Below are 24,991 nucleotides of genomic sequence, written 5' to 3'. Positions count from 1 at the left end.
GGATGTTTCATATAAATAGAATCATGTAATAATGTGATCTTTAGTGACTGGCTTCTTTCACTTAGCAAAATATTTTTTAAGTTTATCCATGTTGTAGCATGTAGCATGTACCTCATTCCTTTTATGGCCAAATAATATTCCATTGTATGGATATATTTTGTTTATCAGTTGACAGGCATATGGGCAGTTTCCACCTTTTGGATATTATAAATAATGCTGCTGTAAACTTCCAGGTATAAGCTTTTGTGTGGATATGTTTTCAGTTTTCTTGGGTAAATAATTAGGAGTAGAGCTGCTGAGTCAAATCTTAATTCTGTGTTTAAATGTTGAGAAGCTGTCAGATTGTTTTCCAAAGCGGCTGCACTATTTTTTGTTCCTGTAGCTGAGTATGAGGATTCTGATTTCTCCACATTCGGCCAACACTTATTTATTGACTTTTTGATGAGAGCCATCCAATTGGGTGTGTAGTGGTATTGTGACTTTGATTGGCATTTCCGTAAAGACTAATGATGTTGAGTATCTTTTCATGTGCTTGTTGGCCATTTGTTTATCTTCTCTGGAGACATGCCAATTCAGATTTTTTTTCCTTTTTAAAAATTGGGTTCTCGTTCTATTATTGGGAATTACAAAAGTTCTTTATATATTCTGGAGACAAGTCCCTTATTAGATATGATCTGCAAATATTTTTTCCTGTTCTGTGGCTTGTCTTTTCACTGTCTTGATTGTATCTTTTATATAGCACAAAAGGTGTTAATTTTTATGAACTCTAATTTGTGTATTTGTTGTTGCTGTTAACGCTAATGCTTTTGGTGTTGTATTTAATAATTTATTCCAAAGGCAAGGTCATAAAGTCTTAGCTCTAGCTTTTTCTGTAAGAGTTTTACAGTTTTGACTCTTCCATGTAGGTCTTGATCCATTTTTTAAAGTAAATTTTTGTATATGGTGTAAAGTAAGGGTCCAACCTCAGTCTTCAGCGTGTGGCCATCCAGTTGTTCCAGTACTGTTTGTTGACAAGGCAATTCTTTTCCTATTGAATAATCTTGGTATCCCTGTTGAAAATCAATTGACTATAGATACAAGGATTAATTTCTGGACTCTCAACTGTACTCCACTGACCAATATGTTGATCCTCATGCCAGCTCCACATTGTCCTGATGAGTGTTGCTTGGTAGTAAGTTATGAAATTGAGATTTGGGGGTCTTCTAACTTTGTTCTTCTATTTCAATATCTTTTTAGCTGTTCTAAGTCCCTTGAGTTTTGTATGAATTTTAGGATCAGCTTGCCAGTTCTTACAAAGAAGCCAGCTGGAATTCAGCTCAAGATTGCATTGAATCTGTAGATCAATTTGGGGATTATTGTCATTTTAACAATATTGTCTTCCAATCCAAGAATATGAGATGCCTTTCCATTTATTTAGATCTTGTTTAATTTTTTCAACAATGTTTTGTAGTTTTGAGAAGATAAGGTGATACTTCTCTTGTTAAATTTATTCCAAAGTATTTTATTTTTGATGCTATTGTAAATGGAATTGTTGTCTTAATTTCATTTTAGGATTATTCATTTTAGGATTATTCACTTATAGTGTGTATACTTAAGTATACATGAGTAAGTGTTAACAGGGAAAACTTGGCTGGTATCCCATGAGCCAGCATTTCCCAAATGCACATCTTGAGATTATATGTGGAGAAAAAAGCATTCTGTGTCAGATCATTTTGGAAGCTGTTTCCTACTTAAAGCTTCGTGATCGCTGTGAACATATAGAATGATCTGAGAAGTAAGGCAGCACCTTGAAGCTTTAAATCCCACAGAAAACAGAGGCTCTTGTCTGTTTTGTCTTATTCAGCAAAGCCTGAATGATTTTCAGATCCTTTTTAAGATGGGATAAGGCACAGAATTTGTGGCCAATGTCTTGAAAGATAAAGTTAACCTATTTCGCAATTTTGCCTAGAGTAGACATTATAATGGTTTGTTACAATATTGTAAAATGCCCTCTAAGTGCCAGTGAAAATAGTTCTTTTTGAAAATGACATTTAAATTCATCCAGAAAATACTGCCTTCTGTTGAATTTTCTTGGAGTAAGTTTTCTCAATGTTTATATCAATACTCTATGATGATAAGAGTAGGATAGTCAAGACTGGAGAAAGGGGCCTTGAGGAACTATTAGATAAATAAGCATACCACAGTCTTAAGTTTAGAAAGGTAAGATACAAAAAGACAGCATGAGTTGGACATACTCATATTTGAATCGTAGCTCCATGTGTATTACTTGGGTGATAACGGACATATGTAATGGCGTCCCTGAATCTCCATTTCATCACTTTAAAATTGTCTTAATAACGCAATCACTTTATAAAACACATAGCATGTTGCATACATAACTCAAATGTAAAATGGCTTTGTTCCCAAAGTAGGAATATAGTATTTATTATTCCATTTTGCACATACTTTGCCTGTATCCTTCAGGTTTGGTCTGATTGAAGGAACACTGGAGATTGAAGTCTGGGACCAGTTTAGGGCCTTGCTTCATGAGAATAGAGTCACGCTTTCCATCTATCTGAACCGCACTCAAAGCTGGCCGTGGGCCTGGTTTGGGAATCCTGCAGTTTATCTCCAGTGTTCCCCCAACTCTTTTGCTCAGTCTTCTTTCCCTGTAACTCCTTCCTTCCTTCTCTCTGAAATTCCAGTCTGCCCAGACAAAACCAACTTTATGGAAAAGCAATGTCTTAGTCTGTTTGAGCTGCTGTAACAAGACGACAGAGACTGAGTGACTTATAAACAAGAAACATTTATTTCTTATGGTTCTGGAGGCTGGTAAATCCAGGATAATGGCACCACCAGATTTGGTGTCTAGTCAAGGCCCTCTTCTGGGTGGCAGAATGCCAGCTTCCTGCTGTGTCCTCATGTGGTCTAAGGGTCAGGGAACTCCATGTCAGGTTTCTTTTTTCCCCCTTGTTAATTTCCCTGAGCATCTAGTTTATTTCTGAGGAGCATCCATGCACCTTGGTAATAACCACCCAATCTCGTTATCCTTGCAGTTATTCTTCCATAGTTTCAAATGCCTGTCTGTTATATTGCACCGATGGATGGTACAAGGAAATTTGTATATTTTCTCTTTTTATTAGCAAATATATAATGTTAATATTAGTTCTGTACATTTTTCTCCCCTGGTTTGTGATTTCCTCAGGGGCAAGGCCATATCATATTCAGTTTGTCAGGTCTTTTTAATAAGGGCATTAATCTCATTGCTGAGGGCGGGCCCTCAGCACTTAAATGTCCCCCAAAGGCCCTTCTTCCCAGCCCCATCACACTGGGCATCAGGATTTAGTATGAATCTGGGGTGGAGGGGTACAAACATTTGAACAATAGCATAATGTAAAGTAAAACTGAGTCAGCAAGTTACCTGTAGCAGCAATATTTGCAATTTTTCTGTCCTTTCTAAATATGGGCTAAAAGGCATTATTTCTAGTTAAATTTCGGAGCTTTGTCATGGAGGTCAGTGAGAAAGTATAGAATTCTATTTCGACTAAAAGATCCTTTCTAATTCTAGTTTTATTACGTTTGCCTGATGACCAATTCCATTGCATCTTTGCTACGTGGTTCCAAATCACCAGCTTTCTGGAGAAGGAAAGCATCAAACTTGGGTTTCTGATGCCTTTTTGGTTTCAGTCTGGTGCTAGGAAGTTGATATGGGAGGAGGAAAGAGAAGAGCTAGCTACAAGGAGACTGAGTGGACAGATGGACGATTATCACCAGAATTCAGGCCCAATAAGAAGGCATAACAACGCAGCTGCCAGTCTTCATTACTGCAATCCCCGAAAGGACTTTTTGTACGAGAGGTCACAACTCTCCAAACACAACTGTCAACATGAAAATAGAATGATAGCAAGTTACTGGGGGCTATGGCATTGATTTTTTAAAAAAATTTAATTCTTGACTTTGCTACAATTCAAGTTTATCTGCAAATGATTTTGTGACTTGTTTTAAGCTGATAAAAATTTAACATATAAAATCAGTCAAGAGGTAGAACAGGGGAACTTCAGAAGTGAAAACAAATCAATTCAATAAAAATCCACCCAGTCCACGCGGAGGCCTTTAAGGGCTAGGAAAAATCTAGATGGCTTTCCTCGGTGGAAGTGACATGAATGGTTAGCTCATTCAGGGCCTGAACATCCCTAAGCTAAGGTATCTCCTGTGCTGAGACTCATGGCTCAGCTCTCTCCAGTGGAAGAAGTTGGATGATGAGATAAGGTGAAATTATAGTTTCCCAGAAGCATGACTCCCCCTCCCCTGATTCCATGACCTTTGAAGAGGCCATTCCTTTTTTTTTTTTCTTTAAAGGGAATGACATGCGATTTTATTTAATTTTTATTCTTATACAATTTTAAAGGTTACTTTCTATTTACAGTTATTACAAAATATTGGCTCTATTCCCTGTGTTGTACAATACATCCTTGAGCCTGTCTCACACCCAGTAGTTTGTCTCTCTCCCTCCCCAACCCGGCCCCACCCTGGTAACCACTAGTTTATTCTCTATATCTGTGAGTCTGTGAAGAGGACAGTCTAATAAAAGGAAAAGATGCCAAAATAATGTTATACCAGCAGAAGGCATTTTTGACATTACCAAAACCAAGCACAACAAAATAGATCCAGTCACATGTCTCCCTCCTGACTGTTAAACTATTGGATTTTTGAGCCCTGCTGGTTAACAATGATGCTCTCATTCAGTGCTGATGAAAGAAGGCTGGCTGTGTTCATTCTTTCAAAAGCCAACAGTGTGGGCAAAATATGAAATGTTTGGTAACAAGTTACAGGCAAAAAAAGGGTTCTCTAAAGCCATGATGGGGCAAATGCAATGCATTGGACCTAGTTCTCAAATTACTCTTACATATGAATAATGGGAAGACCAAAAGATCATAGAAACATTTAGTCAGAAGGGAGTATGGAATCCAAATTCTTTACATTTTACAGATGAAGAAACTAGAAACCCAGAGAAATTATACTTCGAAACAAACGGTTTTACAAACAAAACCTGTAAAATTGAGGCAGAGGATTAAAAACAGCTGTGAGAAACATCTTTTGTGGTTAGTTTCTGGAAACCACTGAGCAAAGAATAAAACAGAATGTGAAAGAGTGAAGGTGGGAGACAGCTTAATTAAAAAGCAAGAATTGTGCAGTCTGGTAAATTCCTGAGAGAAACGTATTACCAAGGTAATGACAAAACATTTTAGGCTTATACGCCTCTGTCTTATCAGATGTCCACAGTCGGGTGAAGTAATCATTATGTGGTTGTCAGAGACCCTCTGGAAGGGGTTAGCTCAGATGTGGTGGAGAGTACTTCATCACCTGTAACACAAGAAAGCAGTGAATTTATCAATGATGTGTTTAGGCAGACAGATTTTAAAATGACAGCCCATAAGTGGTGGTTGTCTGGACTTCACATTAGAGGCACTGAGAATTTTTTGTTCTTAGAACTCTATTAGCAATCACTCTTTGCTGATCATATTATTCTGCATCAGATTTTTCATCAGAAGGAATATTCTTATATTAAAAGTATGAAAACTAAAGAGCAAAATAGAAGCAGAGAATCAATAGCAACATATCCTCTGCTCAGCTTTCAAGGCTCATTGTTGAAGCAGAGGTCCCCAGATCTCCAGTAAAGGGAACATTTTCAGGCCAGTACTCTGGAGGAGCCATTACTTGTTATTAAGAGGGAAACAACAATAACCCTGACCCGCTTTATCTTATTTTTCTAGTAGTGTGTAGCCCCCCGACTGGGAACAAAGGAATGAGCCTTGGGCTGGAATGGTAAACAAGTTATAAAAAGCTGCAGACTCAGAGGTGAGAAGTCTGGTTAGCCAATGACGGGTAAGATCCCCAGAGGGGGGCAACCTAAGACAGGCACAGCCGCCTGAGTCCAAGAAGAATATTGTTAAGCAGCTGCTTCTCATACACTCCACCCTGGTATGCTGTAAGGCTCGCTGGTGCCAACACAAAAGTGATTTACCAAAACATAAAGGGTCTTCTGACCTTGAGCGAGACACTGCCTGTTAACCATTTCCCTTGTCATTCTTCTTTGCTATATAAGACTGTGTAACTTAATAAAGCTTCAGAGTAGCCATCAGCTCTCTCTGCATACGGTGTGTATGTGTACATGATATCGCAACACCAACAGCAGTGAAAGAATATGTCATAGTAGGCAAGTTAGTCTAATCTCTTAAGACTTGTCTCTGATTTCCTTTTCTGTAAGAATAAGATAGCAGTAATAATATTGGAGCAAGGAGAATAGGAAACTCCAAATGTAATCATGGCATCCCACTGCCTAAAAAAACCTCCACTGGTTTTTCCGTGGACTTCTCAGGAGCAAAGATAAAAATCCATAACATAACCCCATATGCCTGGCTTGATCCAACCCTGGCCAGAGCCGTCTCCTCTCACTTCCTCAGCGGTATCATAGCCCAGCCTGCCTGGAGTGCCACACGTGCCGTTGGCACTCCATCCTCAGAGCTCAGAGTTTTTTTTTTTTTTTAAGAATGCCTCTCCCATCCCCTACCTCATTACATTTCCCGCCAGTGATCAGTTATTTACACGGCTAGTTAGTTAACGTCTTTCACGTGCTTTCACAGTGGCACGATTTATGCCTCTGGTTTACTCCTGTATGTGAAGTCCCTGGTGCCCCACCTGTCACATAGGAGGTGCGTAAATGTTTGTGGAATGGAATGAGATAACTGGAGATTTAAATATATGGCAGAGAGTAAGCAATAAATATTAACAGCTATGTTAATTGTGAACTTGTTTCACTCTCCCTCTGTTGCTTCGCGTGCTTTGTTATCAGTTGCTCACACCACAAGATCTCTGTCCTACACGGGGTGCAAGAGGAATAATGATGACAGACCTAGAACCCTGACCTTGGACCTGTTCCCAGTGTAAACTCAGTTGTCAGGGCACTTCATCAGAACTGAATATGTTACCTGTGGCGATATTACATTAGCTATCTGTGTAAAAAAATTCATGAAGTTTTCTGTTTAGTTTAAATGTTTATTACAAATGACTTGGTTCTGCTATGGGCACCTTTAAAAAGCTGAAAATTTTTAACCTCTGCTTTTGTCAGAAGAAGCAGAAGGATGTTTGTCAGAGCTAAGACAGTTTTAATATTTATTTTACCCTCAAGAAATAGTGATAGCTACTGTTCAGACTATCTCCTTTAGAGTGGTCTCTAAGACAACCTCTGGATGGTCAAGTTATAGTAGAATTGAAAAGGAGATTAAAATCATAAACTCTGGAGATAACAACAGAACTGGGTGCCTGCCTCACTTTTCCCATTATAGCAGTGGGACCTTGGGCAGATCGACCATCCTAGCCTCAGGTTTCTCACCTGTAAAAAGTGGTTTATAATAAATAATAATAAGATGTCCAGTGAATCCCTTCCACTTTGTTGGAAATAACAACATAAACATCCTTCTATACCACTGGTTCTCATTGGTGGTGGGAGGGAAGGATTTGGTCTCCCAGGGGACAAAATGTCTGGAGATGTTTTTGTCACAGTGTGGGTGTGTGGTAGGTGGGGAGAGAGGTGGTTTGCTATTGGCTTCCAGTGGGTAGAGGCCAGGAATGCTGGTAAACATCCCACCATGCGTAGGTCAGGTCTTTACAGAATCATCCTGTCCAAAATGCCAATAGTGCTCCTGGTTGAGTGCCTGCTTGTAGTGAAATGGTTAAATAATTACTGCAGCCATTAAAAGATAGGGCTGTGCACAGACATAGAAGGATTTCTAGGAGACACCAAGCAAGTAAAACAACTCACAGGGATGTATTTATAATTATAATATGACCCCGTTAATGACTCCCTGTCTTCTATGCATGTGTTTCCACGTACATATAAAAGATCTGGAGGGACACATACCAACTTGTTAATCAGTGATATCTATGGGGAAAAAACATGCTAAGAAAAGTCTGCATTTCTTACTGGACACACTTTTTACTGTTTTTTTTACAACCAGAAGGTGTTACCTTTGTAATTTTGAAAATAAATTCCTAACTTGTACTATTCCTATAAGAATTAAAGTAGATAATGAAAGTAAAGTGTTGGCACAGTGCCAGTATACAGTTAGTGCCAATACGTGAGTTATAATTATTGTTTGTTATTAGGGCAATTCTGTATTTCTTGAAAACTGAAGGAGTTCAGGAAGTGAAGGTATGCAGGTAAATATGGTAATTAAAAGATTTCGTTAATGATTTTGTGGAGTTTCAGCTGTGGCAGCATTTTTTTTTTAATCACCTAAGTTTCCTTTTGTGTTTATTGAAAGAACTGTCCAATCTTACATCATTTTTTTTGCACATATAAAAAAAGAAAACACACATGAAATAAACTGGTAAGGGTATTCCTTCCACTTCACATTCAGAACACAAGTCTTCTAAATCAGGAATCGACTCAGAGGCATCAGTGAGCCTGTCTTTCCACACACTCTCATCCTCATTTCTATCCTGTTGGTGTAATAGCATTTTTAAACTTTTGAATGAAAGCATAATGTTCATTTAGAAAAGCATAAAATTCAAATGTGTACAGCTGGATGAATTTTCTTTTTTTTTTTTTTTACATTTTTTATTGATTTATAATCATTTTACAATGTTGTGTCAAATTCCAGTGTTCAGCACAATTTTTCAGTCATACATGGACATATACAAACTCATTGTCACATTTTTTTCTCTGTGAGCTACCATAATGTTTTGTGTATATTTCCCTGTGCTATACAATATAATTTTGTTTATCTATTCTACAATTTTGAAATCCCAGTCTATCCCTTCGCACCCTCCGATGAATTTTCAAAATGAACATAATCATGTATTCACCACCTAGTTTAAAAAAAATATATATATATATATATAAATTAGAAGTTTCCAGCACCCAGAATCTTCCCCCAGGTAACCACATCCTGACTTCTAACATCATAGTAAGTTTATATAAATACAGGGACAGAGACAGTATATATTCTTTTCTGCTTGACTTCTTTAGCTTGACATCACACTCGTGAAATGCACACACGGTAGGTGGAGTAGTAATCACTCACTGCCATTGATGGACAGTTCACCATTGTGTGCACATACGATACATCCATTCCACCACTGATTGACTCGGGGATTATTTCTAGCTTGAGGCCACTACGAATAGCGTTGCTATGTACATTCCTTGTGTCCTTTGGTCCATGTGAGTATGCATTTCTGTTTGTATGTACCTAGGAGTAGAATTTTGGGTTCATATTATAGATAAATGTTTAGCTTAGTAGCTGCTACTAAACAGTTTTCCAAAGTGGTTTTACTAAGCTATATACTACCAGCAGGATACGAGAGCATTACTCCACATCCTCACCGACAGTTGGTGTTTTAATTTTAGCCACTGTTAGAATGGAACTCATTTTAAAATTTTAAATAACTTACTATCGCCTACTGTTCTCTTTAAAAAAAAAAGTATGTGTTTTTGAGCATTTACAAAAGGAGTGGAATGATATTCACCAAATTGTTAACAGTAGCTGTCTGAGTGATAGAATTGTGGGGGCATTTTGTTGTTTGCTTTATACCTACCTAAACAAACATGATGTAGTAACAGAAATAGTATAAAAAGTGGCAGCATTTCCCAAAGTCTTCTCATTAAAACAAAAGTTCATCAATGTTAAAATATTCCCACAAGTAGAGTTTCAAGGCTAAGTTTGACTTGTTTACTGCAGGGTTGCTTACAGATATAAAATGCTAATGTATCTTATCAATGTCTTATGGGTGGGTACAATGCAATACTGTGCATGGTTTCAGGGATTTATAATTTCCAAAATACCCCTTTATATTTCAAGGAGCTAGTATCCTGAGAAACATTATTTGTAAAATGCTGGAATGGGAGATGAAAAAATAGTAATACATAAAAATAGGTTAAAGAAAGGCAAATAATTCTTATAATAGGTGGAGTGTCCACAAACAAGTCTTCTCTGTATGACGGAACACTTTGAGTATTTTTTTTACGCTGCTTTAAGTATCTTTTCCTGTGAATTTGAAGTTCTCCAAAATGTCAATCCAAGAGTCCAATCCCATGGTACTTCTGTATTTTCCCTTCTACATTTGAAAGTCAACTATTTGAGTGTCTTCTATAATCGTAACACTGGGTTTCTATTATAAGGTTTAAAAGCATACAGATGGGGAGATGTCCCAGGACCCACAGGATCTTGGACCTCAGGAGTCTTTGATCCTTTGGACTCCAAAAAGCAACTTATTTTGTAGCAAGATAGGATAAAGCAGATTCAGGCTAGTTTCAAGGAGAAGTTCTAGTCAGTCAAACAAACTGCGGATGCTTGTCACCATAGCTCAACAATGAACTGTAACAACCAGAGGATTTTACTGAGGGCCAGAATTATTCACCAGTATTGCCAACTTCCTAACACATTGCCAAGTATGCTATATTGCCAAGTATGCTAGCCAACTTGGCAGTGTGACAAAAGGGTGTAGTTTGGAGTAAGAGAGACTTGGGTTTGGATTTCAGCTCCACCACTTACTCAGCTCTTTGACTTTCTATGACATTTAATTTCCTTGACTGTGAAATGAAAATAATAATACCTCTCTCTCAGGGTTGCTGAAAGTTCATTAAGCTAGTATGTGTGAAAGAGCCTGCCCAGTACTACACCAAACAGACAGCAGGGTTCTCCATAAACGGGGTTCTCCTTCTTCATAAAATGAAGGGTAAGCATTGGCAGAGCTACAGCTGGTCTATTTCCATAGAACGTGTTTACTTTCTCCACTCAGTTTCACACAGTTAGATGCTTTTATCTCTCTCTCTCTGTCCCCAGCCCCAGTTCTTTCTCCTGGTACCATAATCTCTCCTCTTTCACTCCTCATACCATCCTGTCTTGCATTCCTAACGAAGAACAATGCTTTAACCAGTTCTTGATAATCTCTGGTGTTCAACCAAGAACACTTGAGAAAACAGAACTCAAGGATCCTGGCCGAGTTTCAGCACCATCATGGTGATGGGTGAGATGTTTTGCTTTGAGAAACTTCTCTGATATGCCTCAGATTCACTCTGCAAAATTATTTACTGAATACCTACTACGTGCCAGGCTTTCTAGGATTGGGTAGCACTGTGTAGTGTGTCATTTACTAAACAGGCTGGTCTTGTTCTTTTATTTTTCCCAAACAATGTTTAAACTAGAAATATATTCCTTAAAGAGTTAGCGTTCTTGGACCCGCTCTAGATTTTTCCACATTCAGACAGCATCCTCAAAGTAAAGGAGTAAGCTATTAGACAAAGATATCAGTTATATAAGACATCTGGGCTTATCTGTGCTGAACTATTTTGGAAATAGGGAACAGTTGCTTTTTGTTAATTGGCACACTACAAGATGGTTTATTTTCAAAGTTCTGATTTTTGATTATCATCTTAGGTAACCTCTGGGTACCTTTTTTATTCTGTTCCAGCAATCCCTCTAACTTGAAGGCTTTCCATCTTAGATTCTTCTGGTGAAGATATTTCTCACATTTCCTCCCCTGACTCCTGGCCCCAACACTATCCCCATTACATTTTTATTTTTAATTAAAAAAAAAAAAGTTTATTTATTTATTTAAATGAAGGTATTTGGGATTGAACCCAGGACCTCGTGCATGCTAAGCAGGCACTCTACCACTGAGCTATAACCTACCCCTTGCATTTTTTAATATACTACAGAATGAAAACAACTTGACAACTCTAGCTTTAGAGTTCCTAGCTCTTCTGAAATGCAAATGGTTGAGTTAGGAAAGCCACAGCTATCTTATTTCTTTAGGTCTGAATCTTATAAAATTACTGAGTAGCTGAATCAGATGACTCTGAGAAACCAGAAACTTCAAATACAACTTAGCAATATACATGTGAGGATCATATATTCTGTCGGTGAAGGTTAGGTGAATGATGGCATCTAATGCCCCCACAAAGTGAGGTTTTCTTAGGACAAAATGCCTGTTTGAAAGTCCAAACCTAATGTTAACACACTCTCAAAGCCCCAAAACAGTCTTTTAAACAAAGGCATATGCTAATCATATGCTAATTATATTTTCCATATTATATAATTTAATAAAGTAGGTAAGAGGTCTAAATTATTGCTAATCTATAGGATCTAAAATAAGTGAAAATGCCTGTTCTGTCTGTTCAAGTAACTAGAGACATTACCAGAGGATCAGCATAGCTTGCTTGGCCAAAATAAACTCCTCTAAACCAAAAAAGGTCAAATAAAATGAACATTCCATGGTCATTACAGGTAGAAATTGAAGACCTTTAGCCTTTTTCTGTCTTCCCAGTGGTGATAGTACTCAAGAATGTGGTGTTCATTGATGTCTTCAGCCATCAATAAACACTTGTTACCTTTGGTGCTTAAAGCATCTTTTTAAAAGTAAAAATATACTTATAAAATATGTGGAACAATTGAACAGTCTCAAAAATCAGAGTTAATAACCTAATATAATAATTACTATAGACATGCTGAAACCCAAGTGGCTACACTGATGGTAGCTTTCTTCCCTAACTTGAGCATATACTTCTAAAGAAATGTAACACAGCAAATTACATTTAAAACATTTAATAGTCATAGCCTGGAAAATCATTTATTGAGTTTGTTGAATTTTTCTTCTTATTCTTTGTCTAACAACTTTGTATATATATTAATGAGCCATAGAATCTAACACAATGAGAGGAAGGGAGAGGTAAAATTGCAGACACTGAATTTTGAATTCAAATATTAACTTCTTTAAATTCTCACTGGGTTAAAGATTAGTACCCTCCCCCTCCCCTGCCAGTGTTGGATCTCAGTGTTGGAACAAGACACGATTGACGTGGAAACTCTACTGGAACTTCACCACGTGTCTATAAGTACAGTTTTGAGTTAGTATCTTCTTAGATAAACTATTTGGTTTGTTAATTAAAATACCTGCTGCATATAAGTGCACTGATAAGTGTGACTCATCAGGCAAAATGTTTATTAAATAGCAAATACATATAAATTGCTTTTTGCTTCAGAAGATTAGCTCAAAACCATATGACACAAGGTGTAAACTCAAGGCAGAGACTATCTTCATCACCGTGAATTCTCAGATCCTGAGTACCTAACCCACAGCAGGCATTTAATATTTTTTTGATTGCTATACTGGGGAAACATAAGATCTAAGAATAAAAATCCTAAAGTAGTTAGGATAAGCTCCCGTGGAAGCTACTAAGAAAGCTTGAGTAAATAAAGGCCTTTATCTTTACAGTTAGTGGAATTGACTTTGATTTATACAATTTTTCATTTTGGCTGGTGCTCGCTGTGGGGTGCAAATTAAGTCTTTCAGTGTAATAAACACAAGAATAAAGGAATATCACAAACAAGACAAACATGATATAGATACAGCCTTTTAATGTGGAAATTATTACTGTAATTACTCTGTAAATGAAAGTTATTTGACAAAACCCTAGAAAGGAAAGCTGCACTCGAGGTGGATACAGTCACTTTCACCATAAGTGTATGTTAAGTCTGCTGCGCGAGGTTAAGCCGGCCAACAGTTCTTCCAGAGCTGAGATATTTGTCATCTAGGTACCTTCTCCCATTTATCACGAATCTCTGCTTTAACCTGTTGATGTGCATTATATTCAACAACTCTATTTGTGCTTCTTTTAGGTAAGTCAGTATTTTAAGAAGAATAAATTGAGTTATTTACTAGAGGCTCCTCATGCTTAGAAGGCTAAAACACTCAATGCCTCACAAGTGAGGCAAGTGAAAGGATGAATGTGAATTTCCATTAGTTAACCCATCTGGCTTTTGAATATATGCTTTTATTCATAAATCTGAGACTGAAGAGCTTTTGAAAACTGAAGTTAAAAAAAAAAAAGAGAGACGGTTATAACTCAATAAAAAAATGTAAAAAAAAAAGAGACGGCAATATATCTCATAGCTTGGCTTCTATTTAATGCATAGATCTTTATTAAAAAAAACTCACAGCTTTTAAAATTATTTACCCCTTTTCAAGCTTATAGGATATATGTGTACTTTGAAGATGTGAAGTCACAGTAAGTACAAAAGCAAAAATACTCAATTTAAGGAGGCACAAACAGAGGTCTGCAAAGTTAAATAACAAGGCACCAGGACTTAGTTGATCAGGTTCAGAGCCCATATTAGACCCTGGTCTGATTTACAAGCTGGCAACTCAAGTTCAAGGTAAAGAAAGGTTTCACTGTTCTGAACTAAAGTCCCAAGTATGCCAAAATTACATGGCCACTAGAGAGCTAATTAAGAAAAACTGTGTTTAAATTATTTCCATGTTTCAGAGTTCCCCACCTCTTTGGACTCAGAAGTCAGCTGAAAGATGTGACCCGAGACATTTTTGTTTTCCCTTGAGAGGAAAGGCACAGTTGGAAGTTCACAAAAACACCTTTTCACGCTGCAGCAATGAGGTTTTCATCTTCTTAAAAAGCTCTCATGTCATGACTGGTGGCACTTCAAGCCCTCAAGTACTCATTCTGGTGATAGTTAACTCTCTTCTAAGTCTGTCTCACAAACCGGGTTATAAATGACTTGAAATCAGGGTCCCCGTTTTGATTTTGAGCCCATGGGAGAGCCTGGTATAGGGTGGCTGAGCGTGGAAACGAGTTACATCGAAAAGCAGGATGAAGTAAGGCCATCTTCGTCTGCCAGACGGTGGTGCGGCTATAAGGGTAATTTTCTTTCTTAGAAAGCTTTAATGTGAATGAAATTACTCCTTGGTGTGCATTTGAAAATTAAAAAAAAAAAATTACAAGCGCCCTCTTAGAGGCAGCGGGCATAATTCTGTACAGAAGAGAATGAAAAGTGACAGTGACAGTTCCGCATTGTTCAGAGAAGAAAGATCGACAAAGAGTAGACTCAGAACCCTCAGCCCACCCGGCATTCTCGCCCCGGAACGTTCTCTGTGCGGCCCTTATCATTTAAGTTCTTTAAATGCAGTTTTCTTGGAACTGACGGGATCTCTTCTGGGGTGAGGGGAGGAGAGGGAAGGAGGAGATGGAGGAGGGAGAGGTCTGAGCTGTGGATTCTTCCACAGCAGCGTCCACTTGGGGCCTTGGGGAGGCCGGGGTCACGGGGCCCTCCCTGCACCAGTGATCTGCAACATCTTGCCTGCGGTTTACAACCGCTCTTTAAAAATACTTTCCCTTTGGGACGGCCCCCAGCTTCTTCCTGCTCACCCCCCCTCCCCCACCCCCGCGGCCCGGGGCAAAGGAGCTCCTCGTCTTCGCCGGCAGGTCTTAAGAGTGAACGGCACGCTCAGAGGATTAAAATCGACCCGAGGGCAATTCGACCCTTTTCCTTTGCTGCCCTCAAATGACCTCTGACAGCAGCCCCTGCTCTCCCTTCAAATGGAAAACCCTCAGACAGACACACAAACAAAAAACCCCAAGTCTTCCCTTCGGTTGCTACCCGCAATGACGTTTCCCCCTCGGGTCCCGCCCCTCCGGGGGCTTGGGATTTTGGGATTGGCTGAGATGTTGTGCCAGCAAGGCCCCGATTGGGCGCCGCGGCTTGACTGACAGCGGGACGGCCGCCGCGCCCTCCTTCCCCCGGCCTCCCCCAGCCCTCCCCGGTGTGCGAGTGTGTGCGGTGTTATGCCGGACAAGAGGGAGGCGACCGCGGCGGCGGCGGCTCTGCTTATTGTCCCTCTCGGCGAGTGGATGTGAAGAAGTCGGGCTGCGGCGCGGCCGACAGAGGCGGCTTTTACAGCCGCAGCGACCCCGCTCCGGCTCTTCGAGCGGCGGCCTTCACGGAGCGTGAGGAAGGACAGGGCGCCTCCGCGTCCCCGCCACGTCCGGACGCCCGGGCTGCCGGCCGCGCTCGCCGCCCGCACTCAGGGCCTCGGTCGGCTGGCCGCGCCGCCCCCGGGCGGGCGAGGAGGCAGCGCAGCCGCCCAGTCGCCGCCGCCCTCCCCCGCTTCCTGCTCCTGCGCCTCTTCCTCAGCGGCTGCGCTAGGCCCGGGCGACGCAGCCGCGCGCCTCGAGTTTGAGGGCGGCGGGCGGCGCGGCCTCCTCGGCGGGCTCGGCCGGGCGTCTGCCCGGGTCTCGGCGATGGGGCGCGGGGGGCGGCGCCGCTAGGAGCACGGCGAGCGGAGCGGTCGGTGCGGAGCGGCGGGGCCGGGCGGCCCGCGGGAGGCGGAGCGGCGGCCGCGGCCTGGGGCCCGGGAGCGGAGGCGCGCGCCATGGCCAAGGTGGTCGGCGGAGGCGCGGGAGCCGGCGGCAACGGGGCGCTGACCTGGGTGGTGAGTGGCAGGCGGTGGGGCGGGGGTCTGGGCCGCGGCATTGTTCCCGGCCCGCGGCGGGGGGAGCTCGCCCGGCCGACGGGGGGCGGGGAGGGAAGGGAGAGGGAAATCCGGTCCCCTAAACGCGCGCCCCGTCGGGGTGTCCGCCAGCAGAACCCCAATCCCGCCCCTTTTCTTTCTTCTCTACCTCTTTGGCGGCTCGGGCTGCAGGAGCGTAATGTGCACTTGAAACTTTGGGGCGCAAACCATGAACATGACACGGGTCCCCGCCTCGTCTTTTTTCCTCTTTCCTAGTCTTACTAGGGCAATCGGGCATGAGTTGATGGGTATGGCAGTAACGTGTGTGAGTCCGTGTGGGTCAGCACTTCCTCCAAATGTGTCTTAAAATCCCGGAGAGAGGTGTGCGTGCGTGTATGTGTTGTAAGTGCAACCATTTCTGGTGCTCTGATCTCTCAAAGAAGAATGGATTTGGTGGGGAATACGGCTGCGGCAGTTTACACTTCAATTCGAAGAGTCTCATTCGATTGAAAGCTCTTTCGGGATGGCTGTTTCACAGCAGTTAATATACCGTAGATCGTCCATCTGTCAGAGTGGGATTATTAAAAGAAGAGCTTACCTGCGTCAGCATCGCAGGAGACACGGTGTGGGGGCAGAATGGAGAGGGTTGGAGAGGTGACCGAGGTGTTTTGCCCTGGAGCGGCCTTTAGGATTTCAGTGCTCAATTCCTGCTGGGAAGTGGTAGAGAAGGGAAGACCTAGAGAGATCCGATTCCCACGGCGGATCGATAATTCACCCGCATTTCACTTGCTCAGCATAGAGTTCAGCCCAGGGTCATTTCCTACACACACGAAAAACTCCCAGTTCAGCCAACTGACTAGGTATCTAAGAGAAAAATAAAAAAGCGTTACGTTTTCTACGGACTTTCAATCGACCCCCTTCCCCCTTTCCAAAACGCCCAAGGAAACTTTCGTATTGCCGTTTTTATCAAGTCCTTTTTCTCGTTGTTTGGGTGAGGTGTAGGTGAGTTGAGTAACGTTCTGCTGTATTGACAAGTATCCTTTGTGAAAAGCACGTTACTGATAACTGAAAAATATTTTAAACAATTGTTTGCATGTCAAGATGCTTTGAGAAATAACTTGCCAGACTCTTACTGTTGGATCTCTGAATTTTGTATGTTACTTCAATAATGTAGTATGAATAGACTAGAGCCAGGAGAGAGAAAACGTCAGTTAATAAGTTTGCAGTCCATGTGAACATGGGACAGGGGAGGCATGCATAAATGCAAAAGAATAGTTTTTGTAAATTGATGATCTTTACCCTTGTTACTAAAATCAAACAACTTCTGAAAATGGAGTGAGCCAGATGGTTCTCATTCACTGGAAGTGTTGAGGCCTGATCAGTGTTTCCTCTGAGGACCTCTCGCTCTCTATGATGGCAAACATTTTGCTCCAAGATTGAGTTGGTTAGCTTTAACGTTTAATAGCAGTATTTTAGTTTACTCCTATTTAACTTTGTAGATAATTAAATGACCACTTTTTCTTTGAAGTTCAATAGGAAATTTTCGTTTCATTTGCATAAGAAATTTCATGAAACTTAAGAGGTCTCATTCAATATCAGAAAAATTCTTTTGAAACTAAAATTGACTTATTGATTAAATATGTTTATTATAAAACTATTAAGGGAAATATAGTGAAATAAGGAGAAGTAAAAATCACTTAATCTTTTATTTATAAAATATCCTCTTGTTGAATTAGAGATTGATTAAAAAGTTACGTGAGCATCTTTATGTTCATAATATGCATCACTGACCATAGACCATAATATAGTTTTATGGGAGGTAGTATAGGGAGATTGTTATGAGCATGGACTTTGATGTCAGATTGATGTGGATTCAGATCCTGTCTCTAACACATATAGTCATTGGGACTTTGCACAAAAGGATCTGATCTTTCTTAAGTTGCTCCCTCATCTGTAAAATAAGGTTGCATTGATAATTAAATGAGATAATATATGTTGCACAGTGCTGGGCTTTATAAACGTTAATTTTTATTGGTGAAGTTCAAGAAATGCGCACTGAGAATAATAAAGTTGCTTTTACGTAAAATATTTTTTTGAGCCAGGTTGAAAGCAGATTATTCCTTTGTAAGAGTTCAGGGGTTTGTTGCAGAGGTCATCTGTTTCTGAAGAGGGTTAACTTTGCCTGCTTTATTGAAACTCATGTTATATTGCTACCTGGTTGTGGGTTACAGGAAGAAATAAAAATGGAGTTAATCCCTGGTATCGTTCTTTTTCTGGAGGCTGGGAGAGTAGTGCCATGGTTGCTGGTATTAACTTCTGTTGGGATGCATGCTACCATGTAGTGTTAATGTTATCACTGCACAGAAACTTACATTTCAGTATCTGAAACCACAAAGCAAAGTGGTTTAAGATTGACATTAACTTCTTTTAATAGTTTATTGGGTTTGTGTTTGATTTTCAATATCGTAAAGAGATTTTTTAAAACTTGAAAAGTGAAAGATGTAAGTATTATAGAACTATTTTGAGTTAAAATTGACAGAAGCTACGAAGGCGTCTCTGAAGCAAGCAGAATTTCTTGAATTAACTTTTAGTTTTGTAAAGCTTTGATTTGTAGACCCTAATAGTCTTTTGTTCAGTCAGCCTTTTATCATGTTTAAGTGGTTGCAAAAAAAAAATTGTGGAAATATTAGAATACGGTTATTCACTGTGTGAATATTGATCTTTTCCCAGTACTATAATTTGGTAGATTAAAACAATACTGTAATGGGAAATATTAAGCATATAACATCACGATGACCAGAATGATATAGGAGCCTCCCTCTGTCATCTACTGTCAACAGTTAGCAGCTCAAGGTCACCCACCTTTCCGAACCTCATTATTTTGAAGGAAAGCAGATCCAACAATTATACACTTCATGTGTAAATATTTCAGTACTTATCTCTAAAACGTAAGTCTCTTAAAAAATATAAAACTACAATTAACACTGTAGTTTTTTAAAAGTAAAATTCAATAAAAATATAAAGCATACAAGCCAAAAGACTGGATATTTCTAATTCAGGAAACATGACTATAAATTTAAATATTGCTTAAAGATTTGCATTAAGAACTTTGCTTTAGCGGCTCATTATTGCAAGTCTAAACTCCTCAACTAGACTTGCAAGCCAGTTCTTTGATAAATTATGTGCCAATTGAAATTTATTCCATATCATCCTCATAGTGAGATTTCTTCCTTCACTGTCTCCTGCACATCATGTTTCTTTTTGTCACTTTACGTGTTTATCTTCCATCAGGAATGCCTCTTTCTCTTCTCTTTACCAGTCTAAATCTTACTCTTAAGAGCTAGCTCAGAGTGTCACCAAACTTTTATCTTCCAGTTTATACTCATCTTTTTCTGATACCCTTACGGATCATAAAACAAAAATATCTTTCTTTTAAAAGTAACTTTCATGTGTGAAACTCCTGAAGTCAGAAACCATGTATTTTACTTGTTTGTATCCTTTATAGCTTTCAGCAAAGAGCTGGATGCATAATCCAGCCTCAGTTATGGTTAACCAATTAGATAATTAACATACTGACTTACTGAAAAGTCTTATTTCTTTATTAGGACAAGTGGTTAGGTAGCAGTTCTTTAGATAGATTCTCAAGTAACTAACTGCAGTATTAGAAACAATTTTAATAAACTGTGCTAACTTTTCTGAATAGACGTGGGTATGTTCACCAGTAGTTTCAGATATGTTAAATACTTAGGTGGTAGCAACAGTTGCATTTTACTAAGTACCTTAAAAAAAAGCCTCTTTTGTATTTTTAAAAATCTTAATACAAATAGGACCCAGTTTTAAAGAAGTGAGATTGTATAATTATTCCCATTTGCAGAGAAGGAAACAGGGGCTTAGACATTAGGTAATAAAGTGTTAGGCACATGGCTAAGGCAGAGGTGGGATTTAAACCAGGCTTCTGTTCTTAACCATCATTTACACATTCCTCCACCTTAAAACATTAAAAACCAAAACAATTTGTCTTTTATACCCTGATATCACAGGATTAAAAAAAAGCCTCCTGGTAAATACCTATGTATCTCTCTTTCTGCTAACCTTTCTTTTACTTTTACACAAAAAGCTAGGGAGTACACTTCCTTTTCAGGGTATATGTATCTTTAATAATATTATAAGCATAATGCTTTTTAAGAGTATGAGCTATGAAATCACATCACTTGGTTTCATAATTCAGCTTCTACAAGTACTAGCTCTGTTAGCTCAAATTCTCCAGACCTCAGTTTCCTTGCTGTAAAAAGGAAATCATTAGTAACACTGTCTACTTCATGAAACTTTTATGAAGATTGATTGAGAATATTCATATAATTCCCATAATGCTTTGCACATAGTAAGCTCTCAGTTGAATGTACACACGTCTTTCCCACTTCTTTTTTTTTAAATCCAGTGAGAAGTATTTTCACTTTTTTCATCTGAGAAAATTTTTTTATATTGCAAAATGATCACCACAATAAGTCTAGTTAACATTTATCACCATACATAGTTACATATTTTTTTCCTTGTGATGAGACCTTTTAAAATCTACTCTTAACAACTTTCAAATATACAATGCAGTATTGTTAACTGTAGTCACCTTGGTGTACATTACATCCCAAGACTTGCTTATTTTATAACTAGAAGTTTATACCTTTTGACCACCTTCACTTATTTTATGCCTCTGACACCTGCTCTGGCAACCACTAATCTGTTCTCTTTATCTGTGAGTTTGGTTGGTTTTGTTTTGTTTTAGATTCCATGTGTAAGTGAGATCATGTAGTATTTGTCTGTCTTTCTCTGACTTATTTCACTAAGCATAATGCCCTTTAGGTCTATTCATGTTGTCCCAAATGTCAAGATTTCATTCTTTTTTTATGGCTGATTAATATTCCATTGTATATAAGTACCCCATTTTCTTTATCCACTCATTTATTTATGGACTTTTATGTTGCTTCTTTGTCTTAGCTCTTATAAACAATACTGCAGTGAACATGGGGGTGCATATATCTTTTCAAATTAGTATTTTTATTTTCTTGGTATAAATACTAAGGAGTGGAATTGTTAGATCATATAATAATTCTATTTTTAATGTTTGAGGGGCTTCCATATTGTTTTAGATAGTGACTGCACCAATTTACAATTCCACCAGTGTACACAAGGGTTCCTTTTCTCTACATCTTTGCCAACACTTGTTATTTCTTGTCTTTTTGATAATAACCATTCTAACAGATGTGAGGTGATATCTCACTGTGTTTTTGCCTTTCATTTCCCTGAGGTTAATGATGTTGAGCACCTTTTCGTACACCTGTTAGCCATCGATATGTCTTCTTTGGAAAAATATCAATTTGGATCATCAGCCAATTTTTTTTCTTGAATTTTGTTGTGGAATGGTATTTTTATTTTTATTGAGGTATAGTCAGTTTACAATGTTGTGTCAGTTTCTGGTGTACAGCACAATGCTTCAGTCATACATGAATATACATATATTCATTTTCATATTCTTTTTCACCATAAGCTACTACAAGATATTGAATATATTTCCCTGTGCTATACAGTATAAACTTTTTTATCTATTTTATGTATACCAGTCAGTATCTGCAAATCTTGAACTCCCAGTTTATCCCTTCCCACCCTTCTCCTCTCTGGCAACCACAAGTCTGTATTCTATGTCTGTGAGTCTGTTTCTGTTTTATATATAGGTTCATTTGTCTTTATTTATATATTTAGATTCCACATATGAGTGATATCATATGGTATTTTTCTTTCTTTTTCTGGCTTACTTCACTTAGAATGACATTCTCCAGGGCCTGGATGTTGCTGCAAATGGCATTATTTTATCATTTTTAATGGCTAAGTAGTATTCCATTATATAAGTATACCACAACTTCTTTACCCAGTCATCTGTCAATGGACATTTAAGTTGTTTCCATGTCTTGGCTATTGTAAATAGTGCTGCTATGAACATTGGGGTGCAGGTGTCTTTTTGAATTACGGTTCCCTCTGGATATATGCCCAGGAGTGGCATTGCTGGGTCATATGGTAAGTCTGTTTTCAGTCCTTTGAGGAATCTCCATACTGTTTTCCACAATGTTTGCAACAAACTCTCAGCCCATTTTTTAACTTTTTTTTTTTTGCTATTGAATTGTGTGAGTTCTTTATATGTTTCGAGTATTAATCCATTATCAGATACATGATTTACAAATATTTTCCCCCACTTGTAGATTACCTTTTAATTTTGTTGATGGTTTCCCTTTGCTGTGCAGAAGCTTTTTGATTAGATGTAGTCCCACTTGTTTATTTTTGCTTTTGATGTCAAGAAAAAAAAAGTTCATCACCGAGACTGATGTCAGGAAGTGTACTGCCTATGTTTTCTTCTAGGAGTTTTATGGTTTCAAGTCTCATGTTCAAGTCTTTAATCCATTTTGAATTAATTTTTGTGTGTAGTGTAGGATAAGGGTCCAATTCCGTCCTTTTGCATATGGGTGTCCAGTTTTCTCAACACCATTTATTAAGGAGGTGTCCTTTCCCCCTTCTATATTCTCGGATTCTTTGTTGTAAACTAATTGACCATATATACATGGATTTATTTCTGGGCTCTCTTTTCTGTTCCTTTGATCTGTGCATCTTTAAAAAAAAAAAAAGTCAATGCCTTACCATTTTGATAATGATAGCTTTGTAATATAGTTGGAAATTTAGGAGTATGATGTCTCCAGCTCTGTTCTTCTTTCTCTGGAATGCTTTGGCAATTTGAAGTCTTTTGTAGTTTCATATAAATTTTAAGATTGTTCTATTTCTGTGGAAAATGTTGAATTTTGATCATTATTGCACTGAATCTGCAGATTGCTTTGGAGTGTATGGACATATTAACAATATTAATTCTTCTAATCCATGCACATGGGTAACTTTCCATTTATTTTTGTTTTCAATTTCTTAAGTCAGTGTCTTATAGTTTTCAGTGTACAGTTCTGTTACCTTTTCGGTTAAATTTATTCCTAGATAATTTAATTTTTGTTGTTGTTGCAATTGCAAGTGGGATTGTTTCCTTAATGTTTTTTTCCTGATAGTTTGTTGTTAGTTTACAGAAACATAACAAATTTTTGTATGTTGATTTTGTATCCTGCAACTTCATTAAAATTTTAATTAGTTCTAATAGTTTTTTGGTGGAATCTTTAGGATTTTCTCTATATAATATCATTTCCTCTGCAATTAGTGACATTTTAATTTTTTTCTTTCTGATTTGGATGTCTTTTAGAGAAAATCTATATTTTCTTTTTGTGGTGAACATTTAAGTATTTCTTATGATATTAAGTATCCCTCATCTTCTAACTCTCTCCTTGTGCCTTGATTTGGAAGGGCATTTCTGGAGGTGAATTGGTGGGTGACACATTGTTGGTTTTTGTTTTCATTGATGATAAGTAGATAACATGGCCCTCTCCATAGTCATATAGGTGAAATATGGCTAAAATGAATATCAAAGCATGGCAGCCTTGAGGGAGAAAAGAAGAGGAGATAGTATAAAGGATAATATGAAGTCTGAGGGAATCATTTATAGAAGATAAGAAAAGGGGCTTCTTGCTGAGCTTTTGCTACTTCCACCCTTGCCAGCTTGGTGATGGTGAGATTTCTGTGCCTGTTGTGTGACTGAGTAGCTCAGTTCCTTTTTTGCACCAACTGGCAAACCATCTCCTTTCCCCTCTTCAGAAGCAGTTTCATTCTTCCACAGGAAAATAGAAACTGTGGGTGATTGCCCCAAATTGCTGTATCTCAATTTCTGGTGTACAGCACAATGTGTGTCAATTGAATGGAAGAATGGAAGAATCTTTCTTTTTACAGAATGATCTTGGTACATCTTATTTCTGAAATTAGGAGTTAACATGTTTCTTTTTCTTCTGGTTGTTGAAGTATTCTTGATAAAGATTGAGTCTTCAATAAGTATTAAGCTTGCATTAGGAGTTAGCATTATTGCAAAGGTGCTATAAAATAGACTAGTATTTTAAAATAGATTTTATGTGTTTTTATATTTTTGATACAATTTAAAAATTCTCAATAATGCATTGTTTAATATCGCAGCCAGCTTTTGAACTTTAGAAAAAATCAATTATGGCACTGTTATATGTGTAAATCACAAATAATACAATTAAAACAACTTTTATGTATGTGGAGGATATTTTTAAATATGGGTTTATTTTGCATTTTCATGTTTTCTGTGGGAACAAAAATGTTGCCCTGAATGCTTAGATTCCATTGTAACTGGGTGCTGGAGTTATTTATTACTATAAATAATTTGGTGATTTGTCCGTACAAGCAAAGACAGTAAAATAAATTACAAATAAACTTAACTCATAAATTTTCCATTTTATCAAACCTTAATGAAAATTTATTCAGAATGTTCTTGGTAATTGATTATTTTTAAGGGCATACTATTAATTTTTATTCAACATGTAATAGTGCAATTATTACAGTACAAGGCATTTTATTGCTATGAATGTATAAGATAAGAAGTTAAATCATTTTTAAATAAAAAAACCTCTTGTTTTCAACATTTAAAATGAGCATAATTTTCTTAGCCTGTAGATATCAATTATATATCACTCTCCTTTATCATCTGGAATTGAGTGATTTTTATAAACATCTAGATATGAGTTTGCTGGGCTGTTTTTGTTGAGGCTAATTTCTTGATTTC

At 38.4% G+C, this 24,991-nt stretch overlaps 1 protein-coding gene across 2 annotated transcripts in view; it reads left to right on the top strand.

Annotated features, from left to right (window-relative positions):
• Positions 1–16,107: 16,107 nt before the first annotated feature.
• Positions 16,108–24,991, top strand: part of TOP2B (DNA topoisomerase II beta) — a 57,344-nt gene continuing 48,460 nt past the window's right edge. The window contains exon 1 of one of the 2 annotated variants that reach the window (XM_031434469.2): positions 16,108–16,263. In XM_031434469.2, the coding sequence (XP_031290329.2) occupies positions 16,204–16,263 (60 nt within the window). In that variant the 5' untranslated portion in view covers positions 16,108–16,203. The remainder of the gene's footprint in view (positions 16,264–24,991) is intronic. The other variant, XM_031434535.2, reaches the window with a different exon arrangement.

This window comes from Camelus dromedarius, chromosome 2, assembly GCF_036321535.1.
Source record: "Camelus dromedarius isolate mCamDro1 chromosome 2, mCamDro1.pat, whole genome shotgun sequence".
NCBI classification, from domain to species: domain Eukaryota; kingdom Metazoa; phylum Chordata; class Mammalia; order Artiodactyla; family Camelidae; genus Camelus; species Camelus dromedarius.
This window is presented reverse-complemented; position numbering and strand designations above follow the sequence as displayed.